At 41.4% G+C, this 21,143-nt stretch overlaps 1 protein-coding gene across 4 annotated transcripts in view; it reads left to right on the top strand.

Annotated features, from left to right (window-relative positions):
- Positions 1–21,143, top strand: part of MYRIP (myosin VIIA and Rab interacting protein) — a 343,158-nt gene that overhangs the window by 311,586 nt on the left and 10,429 nt on the right. For 3 of the 4 annotated variants that reach the window (XM_034761008.1, XM_034761010.1, XM_034761007.1), the window contains exons 12-13: positions 5,023–5,085; positions 17,476–17,670. In XM_034761008.1, the coding sequence (XP_034616899.1) occupies positions 5,023–5,085; positions 17,476–17,670 (258 nt within the window). The remainder of the gene's footprint in view (positions 1–5,022; positions 5,086–17,475; positions 17,671–21,143) is intronic. The other variant, XM_034761009.1, reaches the window with a different exon arrangement.

Raw genomic sequence — 21,143 nt, 5'->3', positions numbered from 1 at the left:
CCTTAGTCAGGGCCAGTGCAAGGAAGTTTTGCGCCCTAGGAGAAACTTCCCCCCCCCCCCCCCCCCCAGCCAACCCCCCCCCCCCCCCCCCCCCCCCCCCCCCCGCCACCACCCCCCCCCCCCCCTTGCAAGCCTCCCCTCCACGGCAGCTAACCCGGCCTGGGGACACACACACACACCCCCACAGAAGCTAGTACCACTCCCCTCCATGGCAGCTAACCCGGCCTGGACACACACACACATCTCCGCGGAAGCTAACCCTGCCCCCCTCCATGGCAGCTAACCCCTCCCGAGGAGCCCGCTCCAGCTCTCCTCTGCTGAGCACGCCGGCGCTGCTCTAATTCTCCTCCCCTCCCAGGCTTACGGCGCCGATTGAAGGAGACTTAGAGCGGGGGCTGTGTGCTCAGCAGAGGAGGCAGAGTGGAGGTGATCTGGGGCGGGGAGCGGTTCCCCTGTGCGCCCCCCCGTTACTGCGGGCAGCCCTCCCCATGCCCTCCTCCTTCCCCCCGCCCCAGCTCACCTCCACTCCACCTCCTCGCCTGAGCGGGCTTTTAGGCGCTCTAAACCACTAGGCGCTCTAGGCGGCTGCCTAGTTTGCCTAAGTGGTTGCACCAGCCCTGACCTTAGAAGAGGAAGATCCCCAATAGGAATAAACACAAAAAACAGAAATTTTGGTGCCTCAAAATTTAGGTGTTCCAACTTGAGACACCTTAAAGGGGCCTGATTTTCAGAGGGTGAATGTTCAGCCCTGTCTGAAAAACAAGCTCTTTTTAAGGTGTCTTAAGCTGAGCACCCGAATTCATTACCCAGTTTTGAAAATCTTAACCTGAGATTCCAGATGTCAAAATTGGGTGCCCAATTTCATATTCGGGTACGGAAAGTGGCGCCTACTCTACGTGTCTAAAGCAGGTGATTGGGTAACTGGTGGCTGGTTGCAGCTCCTGAATGTAGAATTGGGCACGCTGTTTTAAGCATCCTTACTTGAAAATTGGGCTGTATGTGAGATACTTAATTTATGAAAGACTAAGGCAGGAAGGGGATAGCTGTATATGCTAATGACATCCTCAATATTGCCAAACCTCAACATTCAAGCTCCAAAAAATCATGAGATTGGTTTAAGATTACAGTATTATTAAAAATAATAAATGTTGGGATTCTATTTATTTGCTTTCTGGTTTTTGAGCCTTTTGGGTTCATATTTTCAAGCTTTTTTCTGCAACCATGAGAGGTAAACACTTTTTAAAAAAAAGAACAGAAGTTGGGAATCTCGCATAATCCCATGATTTCATGAGCTGATGCTTTAAGAAAAACACATTATATCAAGAGACCGGCAGTATAGTTGTGAGAACTGGCAACACTGAGTCTTCAAGCTACTGAAATGTTGGTATTGGCTTCAGTGGATCTTGGTGAGTGCTCAGCACTTCTGAAATCAGGTCATTTACATTTGGATGTCTAAATACGGGTTTAGAGCCTAACTTTAGGATACAAGTTTGAAAATTGGCCTTGAACATTTTACTTGATATATGTGGTATTCCTGAAGATTTAGTCTCATACACAGACATTCTTAGAGCCCATTGCATAAGTTCTGTCTTAATAACTTATGCGTTATGCAATATATGTTTCTCTTTCTAATTAGATTGTCTGGAAATTAACCTGGATTTACTCTTTATATCTTACTTCTTTTCTTCTTTTCCTCTAAAAACTTAGCAAAATATTTCAATACCAAACAAACAAACAAAATATTGAAACCATTTTGTGGAAGTCTTAATGATACGATGCTGGGAGTAACATTTGTGATAAGATGCGTATTTTAGCTCTCTTATTTGGTATATTCATGAGTAGTGATGTTCCAAGTTTATCATTTGCCCTGGACAACAATTTCCTCAACACTAGCCCTGAGATTTGCTCTGCGCTCTTCCCCACTAATCAGAAGAGCTAGATTTTACAGAGGCATGTCATATATTATAAAAAACAAACTTTCTTGGCCTGTTTACAGGTCATCATTATATCATTAAAACCAAAAGAATTTTAAAAATTTGCGTTATTTGTCTGTCTATTTTTGTTTACTTCTTCTATTTCTTTTTGCTTAGGCCATAAAAATAGAATAACTAATTTCACTCTTGCAGCCAGTTTAATTTTCCCTACTTATGCTTCAATGTTTGGATTACAGTCTAAGGCCTCAGTTGAGCAATGCGCTTAAACTCTTGAAAAAGTCCATCCCTGTTCAGGAAAGCACATAAGCAAATGCTTATTAACTTCAAACCTGAGCTTTGTCTTCTATCTTTTGGATGCTGGTCATATGTGCTTTCCTAAATAGGCATGATTTTCTGAATCAGAACCTGCAAGTTGATTTGTTTAAAAATAAATACTTCCCTCGATTGTGAGCTGCCTGGGACAGTGACTCTCTCTTTCATCCTCACTCATTTGTACAGCACCAAGCACAGTGGATCCCTGTTTGGATCCTCTGCAGAATATCACAATATAACAATCATAAAAATTCCTTTTCCATTAAAATATTCCTTTTTAAAATTCATGGAAATCTTTCTACTTATCTTAGATTTTATACATTTACAAAGCCTATATTTGGGGGCAAGTGTGACCTGCCAGTGTCCTCTTAATTCAGATTGTATGCATCAGGGATAGGTACCCACTTGAAATAAAGAATATCTCTCTTATAGTGACTGATACGCAAACATGTCAATTTGCATTTTGAAAAACACCATTACTTGATTCTCTACTATAAAGTGACCACTATGCCCATGAGATCATACTTCCATGAACAACCAACATCAGACATAATTGTAGGAAAAATGCATTAAAGTCTTTTTCTAATGTGGCAAAAATCCTAGGGGACTGCACCTGGGTTATTGTCCCTGTCCATCAGCAAGGAGAGGAGAAAATTTACCAACTTCCTGGGAAGGAAGAGAGAAGCCCTGACAAACCCCAAAGGCTGTGGAAAGCTGCCAGTCATAGAGGGAGGAGATGACAGCTGGAGTTCATTAAGGGAAGTTGTGAAAGCAGAAGTGTGGCCATGGATGTTGCACCCAGGGAAAAACTCATTCCCAGTCTGGACTTCGTCTGAAGAGGAGCTGCTGTTTCCAGGGTCCAGCTATGGCAAAGCCTTTATCCTCATGAATGGGAGTAACCTGGTAGCTACAGTCTCTTTTAAAGAAAACATTAAGAAACCCCAGTAAGACTCAAGATTTAGGCCTTGTCTTCACTTACCGGAGGGTCCGGCGGCATGCAATCGATGTTCTGGGATCGATCCCGGAAGTGCTCACAGTCGGCGCCGGTACTCCAGCTCGCCGAGAGGAGTACGCGGCATCGACTGGGGGAGACTTCCTGCCGCGTCTGGACCGCGGTAAGTTCGGACTAAGGTACTTCGAATTCAGCTACGTTATTAACGTAGCTGAATTTGCGTACCTTAGTCCGAAGTGGGGACTTAGTGGGGACCAGGCCTTATCTACACATGAAAGTTAACCTGGAATAAGATAGGATGTGAATTTAAAGTGGATTATCCCTTCCCTGATTAACTCTGTGTGTGGACACTCTTATTCCAGAGAAGGAGTACTTTATTCCAAATTAGCTTAATCCGTTTACAAAAGAATTAATAGAAAAAATGCATGCTAAGTGCAGATATCCATGAGCTTTATAAATATCTGAATGACAGCTGCTCTACCTAAAACTGAGGGCTTGTCTACATGGGGAAATTCACCAGCATATATTCCAGAATAAGAGCATTGGCATGGGGAGTTATATCAGTATTACAATAGCAATATAATTATATGGGTATAATTATGCCAGTAAATGTCCCTATGTAGACAAGTCCTGAGAGATGTTTTTCTTATTAAATACTTTACACTTGAGTGTGATACACACAGAATAATTCTTGATTTTGGTACATTATGATTCATATTATTATAATTAAGACAATCTTATTTTATCCTAAAGCACTTCACAAATTGTATGCACACAGCATCATAGATATGGAGCCATCTCGGGGGTGGAGAATGACAACCAATTCACGCACTCCATACTGAACAACAGTGTGGGGTGAAATATTTTGGCTAAGGATGCCAGGGTACACACTTAAAAGAAAAAAATTCAAAAGCGAATATGGATATTGGGTTCCCCCAATTTTGAATACCCAAACTGAGACACCTTTTGTTGAGGTGCTGAGCACTGACTTCATTTGGAGTCGGATCCAAGTCGTGTCAAATTGGATACCCAAAATCCATGGTCACTTCTGAAAATTTAGTCCGAAGTAATCCCCTACAGCACATTACTAACATGAATCTTTATAGAATTCTCAATACAAAAGGTTCACCTTCTTCAGAAGGAACTTTAGAAGTCCTTTTATTAAGATACCAGCACTGGCTACACATAAGAAATGTATCGTGTAACAAAAGAAAAAGTATAGAACTCCAGGAGACTTTGACTTACTAAAAAAAAAAAAAAAAGTCTTTGCATCTTGAATTTATTTCATCAGCATCTGATAGAACTTGACAATGATATAAGAAAGTGAGATATTAACATTGTTGACCCTGGACTCACACGCAGTATTTATTGCATAGCTGATTGTTGCCAAAAGAAGCACAGAAATCTGTTTTCAGAGAGTTGTCATGTGGGTCCAAAAGCTATGAATGCAAGTTTCTTGTTTCTCAACTTCACTAAAGAACTCATCTGTCTGGAGCCACTTTCTTTAGTGATGATACAAATCATTATTTCAGGTTTATTTCATATTATCAAAAATGTATCCTGAGAATCCAGACATTTTGCAATATAGCCGTCTTTAATGAGCTATGCTACCCTGAATCTTGCAGATAAAAAGAAATAGACAGTGCTTTATTTCATATATTTTAGTTACACATGTAAAATATAATGGTTTATTGTATTTTATATTCATTTGCATCTTATCCCTTATCTTAATTCCATAGTTCTCTGCAAGCAAGTTGTCTTAACCTGTTTAGGAATTAACCTATCTTTTCTGCCTTTCTATTTAATTGCTGACCAACTACCTAGGAAAAACAAAAGGCTTTTGATCTCCATTTAAAACTGCAGGTTTTATCCTCAGTACTACAGCAGGTGAGAGTGCTTTATTTTGTCCATGTTTTCTTATTCGGTAAAAGGGATCTAAAAATGATATTGAGGGTTTCCATATTTCCAGAGCAAATTTGTTCTCCTTACAAGTCAAGATAATGTTTCTGACTATCAGCTTTGAAAAATATAGATCTGAAAAATCAAGCTTGTTTGTCTGGCTCATGCCTCATCACTGGTAGGAAAGAAAAGATTATGCAATCAGAACTTAGCAGACAATTTGTTGATGCTCCATGAAACAGAAGAGTAGTCATCTTGCTCTTTCTTAGCTGTATCAGGAGGAAGAACTTGTTTTATTAGTAAAGTAAGAAGAAGCAGAGGGCAGATATGTACAGTAGAACCTCAGAGGTACAAACATCTCGGGAATGGAGGTTGTTCGTAACTCTGAAATGTTTGAAACTCTGAACAAAACGTTATTGTTCCTTCAAAAATTTACAACTGAACATTTACTTAATACAGCTTTGAAACTTTACTATGCAGAAGAAAAGTGCTGTTTTAATCATCTTAATTTAAATGAAACAAGTACAGAAACAGTTTCCTTATTTTATCAAATCTTTTTTTAAAACTTTCCCTTTATTTTTTTAGTTGTTTATGCCAGATTGCATACTTCTGGTCCCAAATGAGGTGTGTGATTGACCAGTCAGTTCGTAACTCTGGTATTTGTAATTCTGAAGTTCTACTGTAGAGTAAAAAAGTTGCTACTGTCATAAAGTTGTTTATTAGTGGATTTTACCATAATGAAAATCTTTTTTTAAAAAATCAGAAAAAATAAATAAATAAAAAGATGAAGATTTAGATGAGGTGAATTACAGAAGTTTCTGACTACAATCACACTTAAAGGTCTCGCTCTCTCTATCTTAATTTTTTACAATCAAGACACTATGTAGGGAGCGTAATAATATACCTTCCCCACTTTTTGCTACTAATGCCTTACCTTTATTGTTCCCTCCAGCGTGTGGGGTTGTTTCATGATCAGTGCTAGTTGAATCTTAGCATATCTGAATCAGATTGGCAAATAGAAAAATTGTACTAACTTTACGGTGTTGTGTGGTCTTTGTGATATACTTAATAAAAGTTTGAGTAGCAGCCGTGTTAGTCTGTATCCACAAAAAGAACAAGAATATTGTGGCACCTTAGAGACTAACACATTTATTTGAGCATAAGCTTTCGTGGGCTACAGCCAACTTCATCGGATGCATGTAGTGGAAAATACAGTAGGAAGGTGTGTATATATATGCAGAGAACATGAAACAATGGGTGTTACTATACACACTATAAGGAGAGGGATCAGTTAAGGTGAGTTTTTATCAGCAGGAGAGAAAAAAAACTGTTTGTAGTGGCCGCTCGATTACAGACCTAAAAGTCGCAATATTACAACAAAAAAATTTCAAAAACAGACTCCAACGAGAGACTGCTGAATTGGAATTAATTTGCAAATTGGACACCTGTAAATTAGGCTTGAACAAAGACTGGGAGTGGATGGGCCATTACACAAAGTAAAACTATTTCCCCCACCCTTACAGTTCCTCATATCTCCTTGTCAATTGCTGGAAATGGGCCATTTTCATTACCACTACAAACGTTTTTTTTCTCTCCTGCTGATAAAAGCTCACCTTAACTGATCACTCTCCTTATAGTGTGTATAGTAACACCCATTGTTTCATGTTCTCTGTGTGTATATATATATATATATCTTCCTACTGTATTTTCCACTACATGCATCTGATGAAGTAGGCTGTAGCCCACGAAAGCTTATGCTCAAATAAATTTGTTAGTCTCTAAGGTGCCACAAGTACTCCAGTTCTTTTAATAAAAGTTGATGTTATAAAATCACCAACATATAATATACAGCTAAACAAACTAATTTAATTGTGTTCCACACAATAGACATGAAGCAGAGACCCATTTGTTTGGATGAAAGCTTGATCCTTAATTCAATAAAATGAACCCCTCAGCCTTTTCTTTTCATCCTGTTTTATACATTTATTTTGTTAATCCATTTGAACTACCATTTTTCTGGCTTCCTTTAGTAAAAATCACAGAAGATATTTCTTATCTTTTCATTCCATATATTCAATATTTATAAATTTGTGCTCATTTTTAGATAGCTATGGAATCTTGTGTGCCCTGTATTTTATGAGATTTTTAAAAGATTGTATTTATAATTTGGGGCAGAATATTTCATTTGGAGAAAATAACCTTCCTCCTTATTTTGTGGCAAGTTGATTTCCAGAAACAATGTGTTAGTTCTAATTAGTAGTAGCTTCAGTGTTTATATTGGGAAAGTGATTTAATTTCATTACAAAAAAATAAATTCCGATACAGAGAAGTATGAGCACAGTTCAAAAGGAAGACTAAAGTTTCTCTAACTTTACTGTATGTTGGAGAATATCCCTGGAATAGAACATTATCAAAGATAATTGTCTTCTGCTGCTAAATGAGTGTTCAGCTTTCCTTGGTGAAGAAGTTACTGATGCTAAAACAAGGCCAGAATTTTCACACTTGGGTGGCAGTGCATCCATTGAACAGCAAAGACTACCGTGAGCATGTCACACCTCTGCACTCCACATTGGCTTCCCATAGACTATTCAGTCAAATTCAAGATTTCTATGTTTCTCTTCATGGCACAAAATGATCTGGGCCCAGGATACCTCAGAGATCACCTGAAGCTCCAGATGAAGACTATGGTGAACCACTCTGTTCCTCAAACACAGTGGAGCTATCCACCACAAAGGCAAAGCTCGTCTGTGCAAAAGATAGAGCTTTCTTGGGGATCTGGTCAGGCTCTGGAATGAGCTCCACACATTTTTGTGTAAAAGCTGGAGTGAATCTTACTGCTCTCAGCAGGTGACTCAGGTATATGGAAAATAGATCCTGTCAAACTAACTTGATATCTTTTTTTGATGCGATTACAAGTTTGGTTGATAAAGGCAGTAGTGTTGATGAAATGTACTTCGACTTGGTATCACACAACATTTTGATTAAAAAAACTAGAATGATATAAAATTAACACGGCACATTGTTAAATGGATTAAAAACTAGTAAACTGATAGGTCTCAAAATGTAATTGTAAACTTGGAATCATCCTTGAGCAAGTGTGTTTCTAGTGGGGGCCTCCAGAAATTGGCTCTTGGCCCTATGCTGTTTAACATTTTTCCAGTGATCTGGAAGAAACATAGAATCATAACAGATAAAGTTTACAGATGACACAAAAATTGCAGGTATGGTAAATAATGAGGAGGACAGGTCACTGACAGGGAGCAAGCTGGATTGCATGGTAAGCTGGGAACAAGCAAACAGTGTGTTTTAGTACAGCTAAATGTAAAGGTATACCTCTAAGAACAAAGAATACAGGCCATACTTACAGGATGGGGGACTCTATCCTGGGAAACAGTGACTCTGAAAAAGATTTGGTGGTCATGGTAGATAATCAGCTGACCGTCAGCTGTCCGTGTGTCTCCATGGCCAAAATGGCTAATGTGTTTCTTTGGATGTATAATCAGAGGAATTTTGAGTATGAGCAGAGAGGTTATTTTATCTCTGTATTTGGCACTAGTGTGATCACGGCTGGAATATTGTGTCCGGTTCTGGTGCCCACAATTCAAGAAGGATGTTGATAAATTGGAGAGGGTTCAGAGACGAGCCACGAGACTTATTAAAGGATTAGAAAACCTGCCTTATAGTGATAGACTCCAGGAGCTCAATCTGTTTCACTTACCAAAGAGAAGACTCTGGGGTGGTTATCAGAGTTTATAAGTATCTATGCGGGGAACAAATATTTGCTAATGGGCTCTTCAGTCTATCAGAGAACAGTATAATGCGATCCAGTGTCTGGAATTTGAAGGTAGACAAATTCAGATAGGAAATAAGGGTAACAGTAAGTGTAATTAACCATTGGAACCATTGTGGTGGAATATCATTAACTGGCAATTTTAAAATCAAGATTGGGTGTTTTTCAAAAGATCTGCTCTAGGAATTATTTTGAGGAAGTTCTGTGGCCTGTGTTATGTATAAGCTCTAACTAGGATGATCACTCTGGTCCCTTCTGGCCTTGGAATCTATGACCCCATGTAACTATTACATCCTTATGACCAAGATGGAGTGCACTTTGCTGGCATCTCCTGCCAAGGAGACGCACATGCATGAGTGCAACAGGGAAACTCACTTTTACCCCAGAAGCACCTGTTCCAAACCCCCTGGAATAAACACGTCGGATCAGTACAATGAATATAGGAAAGGGAAATATGAACAGGGAAAGAAGATGGGGGAGCAATAAAACAAGGTTACATCCAACACGAGGACCCACGTGACCGGTGGTACCACAAAATATAAGGGTAGATGCCAAGCAATGCGTCTAGACCCAGAGTTCAGGATTGCTGGGCAGAGTTCCAATCTGGCAGTGAGTCTTGGGTGCTCCTGGCCATCTTCAGCGCCAGTAAACTTTCCCCAACAAACCCCTCCGGTGCCCTTTTCTGCCGCTCTCTGCAAACCTACACAGAGCGACAACCTCTTCACTCAACTGGCTACAACCTCCCTCCATATTCCCAATGCAAAGTCACAAGCCTCAATACTCACGGTTCCATATAGCTCTGAGTGGCAGCGATACTGGATCTGGCTCCACTTTGTCCTTCTCTGGTGATTCCTCCCTGGCCCAGTGCTCTCCCCTGGCTCCTGTCCTGAGATATCCCTGGTTGGCCGCTCTGTCCCTCCCCGGCTTTGGGCTAGTTTTTTACTACTTCCCTGTGTGAGGGCCTGCTCCCTGTAGGCCCTCTTGTCTGGAACTTCAGACACACACATCCTGTCAACTCTCCCTCTCCATACTCCCTTCCCCCTGGCAAAAATAGCACTTCCCCTGCCTCAGGACAGGTTTTAAAGGGGCCATGCTCTCTAAATCCCAAGGGAGTTACACATCCTATGAAATAAAACTTTTCCTTCTCCATAAATTAAGACGACAGATATTCATCAAACAGCCACACTGCAGAGAGCGTGATAAAGCAACTTGAGAATGAAGCTGGTAATGTTTGCGCTAACAGTGATGAAGAATCTGATCAATACTGTCAGGGCCATTAGTGATGGAAACTTTCTTTCTTTGTCCCTTTCTTGAGCATAATGTTGATGTGAAATTTCCTCAGTTGTATCGCAAATCACAGCGGTGATGTTGGTTGAAGAAGAGATGTTTGTATGGGAGGCTGAAGATTGTGCCCTCACCTCTGACAGTGACAGTATGGTAGCAAAGTGAACAAATACTAGCAGCTGGGTCAAAATATAAGGAAAACGAGGAAAAAAGATTAGTGAAAATAATGCACAGCACGTTAAGAGCCATCGATCGTCATGTACTTAAGTCCAAAAGAAGGAAACCTGGCATGGAGATGTCCTGAATGTATGTAAGTTCTGGACGAGAAAACCTGATACAGAGCTGTCCTGGTACACTTATGTTCCTCACTTGGAACGTCAGTGAGGACTTGCTGGCTCACAGCTGTCCGGATCGTGGCACTGTTTTGGTTTTGTCTTAATTTTTTGTCCTAATGATACGTTTGTGGCGGTACTGCTGTTTTGTTTCCATTAATTAATAGCTTTCACCTAGGAAGCCAATGCTGTGCTACAGAATTTCACAGTGTAGCACTTCTAAAAAGAAAGATCAAGATTGTATGTTTTGATAGCATTCTAACTGTCCTGATTAGTTAGGGGAGGGAGAGGAAAGAAAGCAAGGTGAAAGCCTCTTCCGACATAAACTGTCTTGTAAATGGAAAGCAATCTACAGTTGGGCAGAGAGGAGGGGGACAGAGAAAGGGGAGGAGATATAATTTGGAGAATTGTTCACAGTAGATAAGGCAAGACAGACCGTGTCTTTTTGAGGTAGGACTGACCATGATATCCCATCATCTCTGCTGTCATAGTCTAGCGAGGAGCAGTTTACTTATGATTATGATGGTAGCGCCATAGAGGAGATAGCAACAAATTTAAAAGATCGCCACATAATCTTGAGACCTTTGATGCTAACCAAACAGACTGAAACCTAAAAAGCATTGAACTTTGTGGCAAATGGAAGCTGAGGTAATTCATTGGCTAAACTCAAATTGGAAGCTCCGGGCAATAATTTTCATCCCCCTCTGGGGTTTTAAAAATCTGGCTTGCTGAAGAGTTTGCAAACTGCGGTTACTGAGGTCAGGAAAATTGAGCTTCCTTTCCACAGACCCAGGAGTCATGTGGCAAATGACCAAAGTTGTAATGAGAGCTTTAGAGCTGCCGTTGGTGATTTCTGTGATAAGCCTGATGATGAGAGAAGAGCCATTACAGATCTAGAGGACAGAGAAAGCAAGGCAAAATCAGACAAAAATGAAGGGGAAAAAAAGAATTAAAAGAAGAAGCCTGAAACCCAAGGATTGAAAGAGGACAAATCCCAAGTTTTAAAAAAAGAGCAGCAAAAAGGCCCCAAGTCTAAAATGACCAGTAGAAAGTGAAAGAGAAGAATGAGGAAAAGGCCAAGTCTAAAGCCAAGGAAAAGAAAACATGAAGAGCCAGAGAAGAAAGAATTTCAGAGTATTATTAGAGAGTCAAATGACTTTGGCATAGAATAATCCTCTCAGCAGGCTCAGAGGTTCAGGTAGTCTACTTTGCCCTCTAGTTAAAGCATAGGTGCCGACTCCATGGGTGCTCCGGGGCTGCAGCACACACAGGGAAAAAAATAGTGGGTGCTCAGCATCCACCGGCAGCCCCCCATCAGCTCTTCCCCCTCCCTCCCAGTGCCTCCTGCCCACCACGATCAGCTGTTCAGTGGCGTGCAGGAGGCGCTGGGGAGGAGGGAAGGGGCAGGGCCAGGAAGAGGTGGCACGGGGGCAAAAAGAGGCAGGTTGGGGGCAGGGGTGGGGTGGGGCAGGGTTTGGGGCGGAGCAGGGGTCGAGTACCCCCCAGGAACTGGGGAAGTCAGCACCTCTGAGTTCAAGATTATAGTTAGACCACATTTTCTTTTTGATATTAACATGTATTAGAAGTGGTCAAAGTTCAGGAAGGGTGCGTCTGAAGCTCAGAGTTGAAATTTGCTGGAAAGTACTTGAAGGGCTAATACCGTAAGTCACATTACACCCAGAAGTAGTGTTGTTTATCAGTGTCACTCCTGGGTTATTTCTAATAAAGCATTTCTGTTATAGCTGCATGTGCTCCCCGATGTCCCTAGCGCCTGCCTCTACTATGTGGCAATTTCCCACCCCATAGCACACATTTTGTGAATAAATTGAGACGCCATCTAACTGGAGCAGACCTTTAGAACAAAACAATGCACAGTACAGGAGAAAGAAAAATGATTAAAACTTAGCAAGAGCTGCCTACCCTATTGAAAAATTGTATATAATATACAGGGAGCCTTTTCTGTGACTGTTGTTCCAGATTGAAAGAAGGATGAAAAATGGCCTAAGAATTAGATGCTGCTTCTATTGTTTTCTTTATATAGATTGTGTTATTTCATTAGATTTAAAACTCCTCACCAATGAACATCCATCCAGGGCTCTGAGTGCCGTTGGTATCAATTTAAAAACACAATAAAGAGTTGCAGTATTGTAAATGTGGACATTAATTACAGCAAAAGAACATATTCAAGGCCTGTAATTTTCCCCCCGGCTCCCATTGTCTTAAGTTATCTCAAACTCAATGGAGCAGATTCTGATTTCAAGTACAGATGTTAAATTTCAGAGTAATTCCATTGAACTCTGTTGAAATCAGTGGTGTTACTCCAGATTTATACCAGTATAGCTGAGATCAGAATCTGGCCCAGTGCTTCCAAATCTTGGTTGTGGTGAGTTGTTCTGCGCTATAGATTTGTAATACAGATTGTCTACATGTCTGGCTCATCCGTATTAGTTATTTGACTATGAGACAAGGCAGATGTGAGAGACTTTATCATGGTGTGATGGCTGTCTTTGAATCACCTGTAGGAGGTAATGATGACCCTTCTTCCAGTGGCACAATGAATGAGGCATATAATAAATGTCCGCCAAGAGAGCATTTTATCAGTTTGAAATGTCCACCTACAAACATGCCGAGGCTGGGTATGTGTCTATGAATTTTAGGAGATTGTTATTGTGTCCCATAGCTTTTCAATATTTTTTTTACAAAGGAAACGAATCTCATAGGTACCCCTAAAATATTCACTCTTAGTATAGACATTGGTGATTGCAGTCAGATCCTCTGCTGGTGTAAATCAGTGTAGCTCCATGGAGGATCTGGCCCAGTGTGTCCAGGGATCATGCAGTGTTTGAAGATTCCATGTACTGCTCAGACATCTTTCTCTTACTTAGTAAAAATCCTCAGCCATGTGTAAATGTCATGTTATAAACGATAGCCTTTCTTGTCATGAAGTTAGTGAATAGTCTGTTATCACATTAGTGCCTAGAAATCCCCAGATCAGGATTGAGTCTAGATTGCTAGGCACTTTACAAACACATATGAAGATATGGTCCCTGCCCCTAAAAGCTTACAATCTATGAAGGCATGATCCAAACCCAGTGAAGCCAATGTAAAGACACTCCTTGACTTCAGTGGCCTTTGGGTCAGGCTTTATGATATCAGCAGTGTCAGGCCTTGGTCCTGTAAAAACTCATATGAATGTGCTTTCTTTTATGTATATTACTACTCCTATTGATTTCAGTGGGACTACTCACTTGTTTTCAAGTGTAGCACATGCTCAGATGTTTGCAGGATCAAGGCCTTCACCAAGCAGCTGCTGCTCCTGTCAGCTTCCTTAATAATCAGGATATTTGTTCTGTGTCCAAAGGGAAGTACTGTAATTTTAAGGAGAATACTCTGTACTCTTCATATATATATATATATATATATATAAAAAAAGATTGAATCCCTGCTTCAAGTGCAAACTTTAATGCAACCTTAACGATGGAACTTTGAATGACGTTTCCATAATACACTGTGCGGCTAGCTTGAGAATAATATTGTCATTACACAGCCCATGAATGGAATTCCCATTGACATCACTGTTTCTTCTACTGGTTGAGGACAGTAAATGGCCCTCACTGATAATAGCATCATTGTGTGAGCTGTAATTTTATGATTATTTTTTCTTTCTTGTAGATGTGGTCCCATCAAAATTGATAGGATATCTGCACCATTAATTAAAATAGAACTTTGCCCTCCCTGCTCCCTCTTGTTTTGACTCCCTCTCATACAGAGATGTTTTAAAGAGAGTGATAGAGTTGTTAGCATCCACGATCAGCAATCCCAGGCAGGTAGATCTCTAGAAAGGTGAGGGACCCTGAATCCCTTGTCTGTTTATCTCTGGATCTAGGGGTGTCTCTTCCCTTATTAATATTTTGGTGGGGGAGGGATACTCATGTGTGACTTGACCCTCGTTAACATGAGATTTAGAGTTGCCTTCCACTCTTCCCAGCTACAGTCCCTACCAGCTCCAGGGAGCCCTGCAGAGTTTCCTGCTGCCTCACAATCAGAGCTGTTGGGCTACCTCCTGATGCCCACCTCCTGCAGCTGCCTGGAGAAAGCCCCAGAAACGCCTTTTCATGCACAACAGGAAGTCAAAAAACTAGGAATAAAAAGTCATTCCCCATTTTCACAGAAGAATTTTCTGGGCATTTGCCCACCCCTTCCCAACCCTGATTTTGGACATTTGAAATTTTGAAACTGGAATCATTTTGACCAGCTCTGTAGATGCTCCAAAAATGGAGGAAAAATGTGATCAAGCAGGGAGCATTTCCAGTATGGGCCTAATAGCTCACAGGGGCTAAACTCCCTAAAATTTGGTTGTGATGTCTCTGTTTGGCAGTTATTAAACCTTACCATCAATTTTCTTCAAAATGCAGGCCAGGAGAAAGGTGAGTTGTAAATGCCCTTCACTGGGACATTTTCAGGAAGTTTAGACTGAATTTAATTATTGTTTTGAAAAATTTTTAGCAAGTGTAATAATCAGAAATATTTTAATTTAAAGGGAAACAGATTTTTGTTTACATGTAATCATTTCTTTGGAATCAAACATTGCAGCATTCTTATACGGCATGAGTAGATTCTCCAGGACCTTCAGAGAAAAATAGGAAGTCACGGAATCTATTACTCCTGTCCAACTACTGTATTCTCAAGATACATTCACAGACTCGGTCACACATCCTAAACGTTCAGTACTACTTTCAAGCCAGTTTCCAGGATTTGTTGCTGCTTTGGATATACTGATTTTGGGGCAGATTTTAAAAGGAGCAGTACTACAGCTGCCATTAAAAACTTTCCTCAGAAGTGTAGAAAATCCTAAAATGATTATCTTTCCTTTAACTTTTTTTTTGGTCAGTAATGTACTGAACAAGTAGTGCTTTGCTTCGAATCTTGATTTCTTAGGGCCTGTCTTGGATACTCTTATTCCACAATAAGAATGCCTTTTTCCAATTTAGCTCAATACACTTTGGAAACAGATTAAGCTACATCAGAAAAAGGTGGTTTTATTATAATTATGTAATAGTGTCATAGGCGCCGATTCCATGGGTGCTCCGGGGCTGGAGCACCCACGGGGAAAAAATGGTGGGCACTCAGCACATACTGGCAGCCCCCTTATCAGCTCTCCCTCACTCCCCGCATCACCTCCCGCCCACCAGTGGGCCCCGTCGATCAGCACCTCCCACTTCATCCCTGCACCTCCCACCCACCGCAGTCAGCTGTTTGGCGGTGTGCTGGGAGGGAGGAAGGGGGAGGAGCAGAGGACACACTGCACTCGGGGGAGGGGCGGAACTGGGCAGGAAGAGGTGGGGCGGGGAGTTGGTGGCGGGGCCTGGGGTAGAGCTGGGGGTCGAGCACCCCCCCACACACTTTGGAAAGTCGGTGCCTGTGAATAGTGTATTATAACTTATAATAGTGGCCACACAGGGAGCTATTCCAGAAGAGCTATTGCAGAATAGGTGTTCTGGTCACTATCGCCCCATGTAGACATGCTCTCAGCAACTTAGACTGAAAAACTCGAAAGAGCTGGAATTTTATAAATGATCCATCATAGCAGTAAGTGCTACAGATTTCATGAAAAAATAAACACTGAATTCAGATCTGCAATTCCTTGGAACATATGTCAATGCTGTATACTTTGAAGAAAATTCAAGACATCTATCCAGAATACTTTTTTTGTCTTAATTAATAGGATAGAACAAGAAAAGATGCTTGTGAAGGCAAATAATAAAAGCAAAGTAACATTGATTTCCTCCTCCGTCCTATAGTATTATTGATCTATTTTAACCTAATTGGCACTTCCAAAAATAAATGGAAAAAACACTAGAATCTTAAGAGAGATGCAGGTAACTCTTTGTGATTCAAGTATTTCCGCTCTGTACAGAGTGTCCTTTATCCTGCCTGTTAATGACTCTCTCGCCTCCCTGACAACCTGCCGACCTGTGACCCGTTAACAAACTGGCTTTGCTTTTGTTCTCTTTCTCTTTAATCTCAGGCCTCTAATTTTTCCTTGTAATTTAACTGAATAACAGAACTAAAGCTGACCTAATGTATGTGTACAAGGGATGAATCCAAACATGGTCTGAAAAAAAAGCAAGTTTTCAATACTGGCCTCATCTGACATGTAGATAAGTGTGCTTTTAAAAAAAAAATGTACAGCTAATTTAGCAAAAAAGAAATAACGTAAGAGTTACTGTAACATAAATGCACCAGAGTTTGCAGAAAACAAAAGAAAATTAGTAAAAGTAAATATAAGAAGCAGACAAACATTTTGATGCTGATTTTTAAAGTGTCCTTAATTTAGCCTCTTTTTTGGGAGGCTGACAAATAATTGAGGAACAGCTCCTAGAAAAGCTTCTCTATGCATCTGAAGAAGTGAGGTTTTTACCCACGAAAGCTTATGCCCAAATAAATCTGTTAGTCCTTAAGGTGCCACCAGACTCCTTATTGTTTTTTAAGCTCCTAGAAAGCTATTATTTTTATAGTCAAATGAAGATGGCACTTCCTCATTTGTGGGTACAGTAAGATAGATGTTTATATATCCTCCTTTGGGCCCATAAATTAATGATTCCACTTATTTGCAGATACCTAACCTGTGTGGGGGCAAGTTTTTAAAATCTGATTATAAATTCTGCCACCAAATAGGCGCATTCAGCTCCCAGTGATTTCAAAGGGAATGATATGTGGTGTTCACATTTGGGGATAGAGTTTGGTCCTTGTCATTTGAGCCCTAACCTAGGAAGAGTTATTTTGCATGTGTGTTTGACTATTTAAAGTACATGGCTTAACGTTAACCTCTTTGTTCATATGAACCACCTAGGTATTCTTTTAGAAGGCATGTTTAAAGTAAAGCTACAGATAAGAGACTCTTGCCATAATTATATCTCCATCCTAACATAATGCTGTTGTTTATCCCTATCTACTCTTGTAACAAAACAGAAGTACTCTGCTGTCTCTCTCTGCAACATATCTACAGAGGTCCTAAAAGTCATCAATGCCACAGAGGAACTGATCGCAGAATCCACCGGTCCCTGTGATTTCCCAGCAGATACTCATGACAGAGGGAGAGGGGCATTTCCATTAGGTACAGACCCTATCAGACTCGATGAGCAGCTCACCACCTTGGAAGAAAATGTAAGAGTACGATATCAATGTCAAATATAGCAAATTGTCTTCTTTAGGGAAAAAAGTGGCATGTGGTATGTTTTGACCTAAGCAATAGCATGTTGAGTTTTAGTATTAATTTTCTGCTTTAAAAAGAACAAACTTGTTTTGAAAGGATCATCACCTATTTTTTATTTTTTTTTTAATTCAGTTTGGGAAACATTCATAATAATAGGAACAAACTGAACATCTGTTGGGTTTTATAGTGGTGTAAAATTATCTTACTCTAAAAAGAAACTTAATCCCTTAAAGTCAAGTGGTGACCTGATGTATACAACCTTGGAGTGGCTTACTGGGAAGCAAAATACCTCTATGGCCCCAAACAACCGCCTGGGACATCAAGTCAGGGTACAAAGAGTAAGCAGGAACCTATGTAGGCAGGCAAGGAGTAAGAGTAGCCTTGACTCCACCTCCACTCCCAACACACCAGTCTGATCTGAGAAGGACCTGGAGTAAGGGGAAATGGACAGCTGTGGCACTCCGGCGCTGCTTTTGGCGTGCTGCAGCTATGTACTGCCCCCATTACATAGAGCAGACTGGAAAACCATACGTTAGTCCTAAAAAATACCGAAAAAGCCATTTCCTCAGAAGAATCAAATTCCTCTGCCCTTTTGAATGAGCAGGTGCTACCCATCGTCACCCAAAGGAAGAATTTAGCTATTTGTAAGTCGTCATTAACTAAATGTTCTTGTGTATCCTGAATGGAATAATAGTTTTTTCATGCCTCTCGATCTTCTCCTAAGTCTGTCTTAGCTGATATTTAAACTACTGTATTTTCTCTTCTTAAGTGAATTTTAAAGTGTAATAGGAATCCCAACTATTCCATTATAACAATTAAAGCAAATAGACACCTGTTTTACTCTGTCTGAAAACCCATAAAGAAAGAAGCTCCTCGCAGTGGGTGAATTCACTTCCTCCACATTAGAGTGTAAGTTCTTTGGGGCAGGCACTGTCTTTTTGCTATATTTTCATACAGCACCTAACACAATGGGATCCTGATCCACGGTTGGGACTCGGTGTCCTGATAATACAAATAATAAAAATAAATCTGGACTAAAAGTTAAATCTGCCACCCACTTTCTGGTCTGGGACCCGGCCATCGGGGCTCTGGTGTTTTACTCCATTCCCCGTAACTGCTATTCTTGCCAGTGATCTGAAATAGTGGCTGCTGCCCATTAGCATCACTTGCAAAGGATATTGAGCTCACCAGATCCCATGACCCATTCCCCTGACTGGTTCCCCACCTTGCTGCAACTGCTGCCATCTATGAATATGTCTACACTGCAGCTGGGAGTGAGCTTCGCAGCCTGGGTATACCGATTTGGGTTAGCAGAGCCACGATAGTGCACCAAAATAGCTGTGTGGACATTCCAGCTCAGGCAGAGAGAGGTTCTGCAACCCCCTAGGTTTCAGAGCCCAAGCTCCAGTGCGAGCCAGAAGGTCCAGATTGCTATTATGAGTGCACTAGCTCAACTTCTACTGGCTCAAGCTGCGCTACTGCATGTATGAGGCTTGCTTCCAACCACAGTGCAGACATACCCCCATCCTATGTGTTGAGATTGGCGTGAATCAGGCCCTTGTGTAGTTGCTCCCCCTGTGCAGCCCAACCCTGGAACCTCGGTGGTGTAAAAAGCCTCATGTTTGCTTTTCGTGAATTTCCCCCCTATCATACTTCTTAGTTTGAACACATTTGAAAGGGTGCCAGAAAATTAAACTAAACTACAGCAGTGTAACAGAGATGCCTACTTAAATCAGTTTCCTGCCAGTGTCCAATTGATTTTATAGTGCATTAATCAGTGTAATGAAGTAACAAGTTTAGAGTGTCAGGAAATGTAGATGTTTTAGTCACTTGAAATATTTAATGATTTAAGCCTTAATCCTGCACTGGGATCCTCTACTGCAGTGCTTCTCAAAGTTGGGCCGCCGCTTGTGCAGGGAAAGCCCCTGCCGGGCCGGGCCGGTTTGTTTACCTGCCGCGTCTGCAGGTTCGGCCGATCGTGGCTCTCACTGGCCGTGGTTCGCCGCTCCAGGCCAATGGGGGCTGCGACCGCCAGGGGCTTTCCCTGAACAAGCGGTGGACCGGCTTTGAGAAGCACTGCTCTAGTGGGCTGACCCCTGTGCCTGTGTGGAGCCCTAATGACTGGGAGAATGAGAATAGAGTGAAAACTGAAAGCCAGATTGTCCCAGGTCACAAGAGGCGCCCGAAGAGGAGGCCAGTTTAAAAGATTTCCTCCCCATTCTTTTGCTCCCTACCCACCACCAAGGAATAAACAGTGACCTCCACCCTTAAATTCCAAGAGGTCCCCCCTGATCCACATGGGTCTTTGGGATCCATTGGGGCACAGGGCCTTGTGCATTCACATTGGCTGTGGCTTTCCTGCGCTGTGGCAGTACAACCCCAGTCACAGTGCCAGAGCTTGCCCACACTTGCAACACTCCCCAGAATTGCCCTCTAACGGGTTCCCCAGCACAGAGAGGCTCCACAGGAGAGGCATACAACCTCAACCTGATTTCATTTTCCTGCAAAAGCCAAGCAGGCTGCAAGGGGGGACGATGCACATTATCCCCACTCTCAGCCTCAGCCCATCCTTTCCCTCTCCACGCAAAATCCTGGCCCATGGAAACTTCCATTGGCTTCAATGGGCCAGGTTTTCATACCTCATATATACATGTGCAGACTTGTGAAGAGCCATCTGCAAATCCAGGACTGGTGCCACCAAGTCAGCTGCTCCATCTCCTCAAGTGCAGCTGGGAGCAAATCTGCACACACAGGATTTCCTCTGCACATGATCTGGGCCTGAGAAGAGACTTCAGGATTTTATCCATTACGAGTAACTCTCCTTAACAATTATTGGGAATTATGTGTATGAGTCAAAGGGGAGAAAAAAGAGCACACTTTTCTGCCGGATATGTGCGAATAACCTCACATGTGCTTCAGTGGGAACTGCACATGCTAACTTATAGCTGAGTTTGGCTCATACATTTAAATTTATAGATAAATAATTTAGTGGGAGATTTTCAAAGGCACAAAGAGGAGTTAGCCCAACTCCTATTGAAAATGAATGGGGTTTGGATGCCTGTCTACTCTCTGTGACGTTGAAACTCTCCCCATTAGAGCTGACTGGAAAATCTGCAGTGAAATTAAATTTCAACAAAAGTTGAGGGTGGAGGAGTTAGGAAAACTTTGTTAAAAATGTTTTCTATTTTCCAAGCAGTTCTGTTTTCTGTAAGCATTTTTTCCTTGTGAAAAATTTAACCAGTTGTACATTGTACTTTGCCAAAACATTTAAATGAATCTTTTCTTCAGCTTTCTGAAGGATTTGCTGTTTAAATATTTCCTTTTTCCTCTTTCTCCTCTTGTGAGCTGCATGGATGTATTTAGCAGAAAAGAAGTCAGATATAGATATAGACATACAGTCTCTTTTTAATCTAAAATTACTGTG

This window comes from Trachemys scripta, chromosome 2 (genome assembly GCF_013100865.1).
Source record: "Trachemys scripta elegans isolate TJP31775 chromosome 2, CAS_Tse_1.0, whole genome shotgun sequence".
NCBI classification, from domain to species: Eukaryota; Metazoa; Chordata; order Testudines; family Emydidae; genus Trachemys; species Trachemys scripta.
Note: the sequence above shows the minus strand (reverse complement) of the source record. Positions and strands in the feature narration are given on the sequence as shown.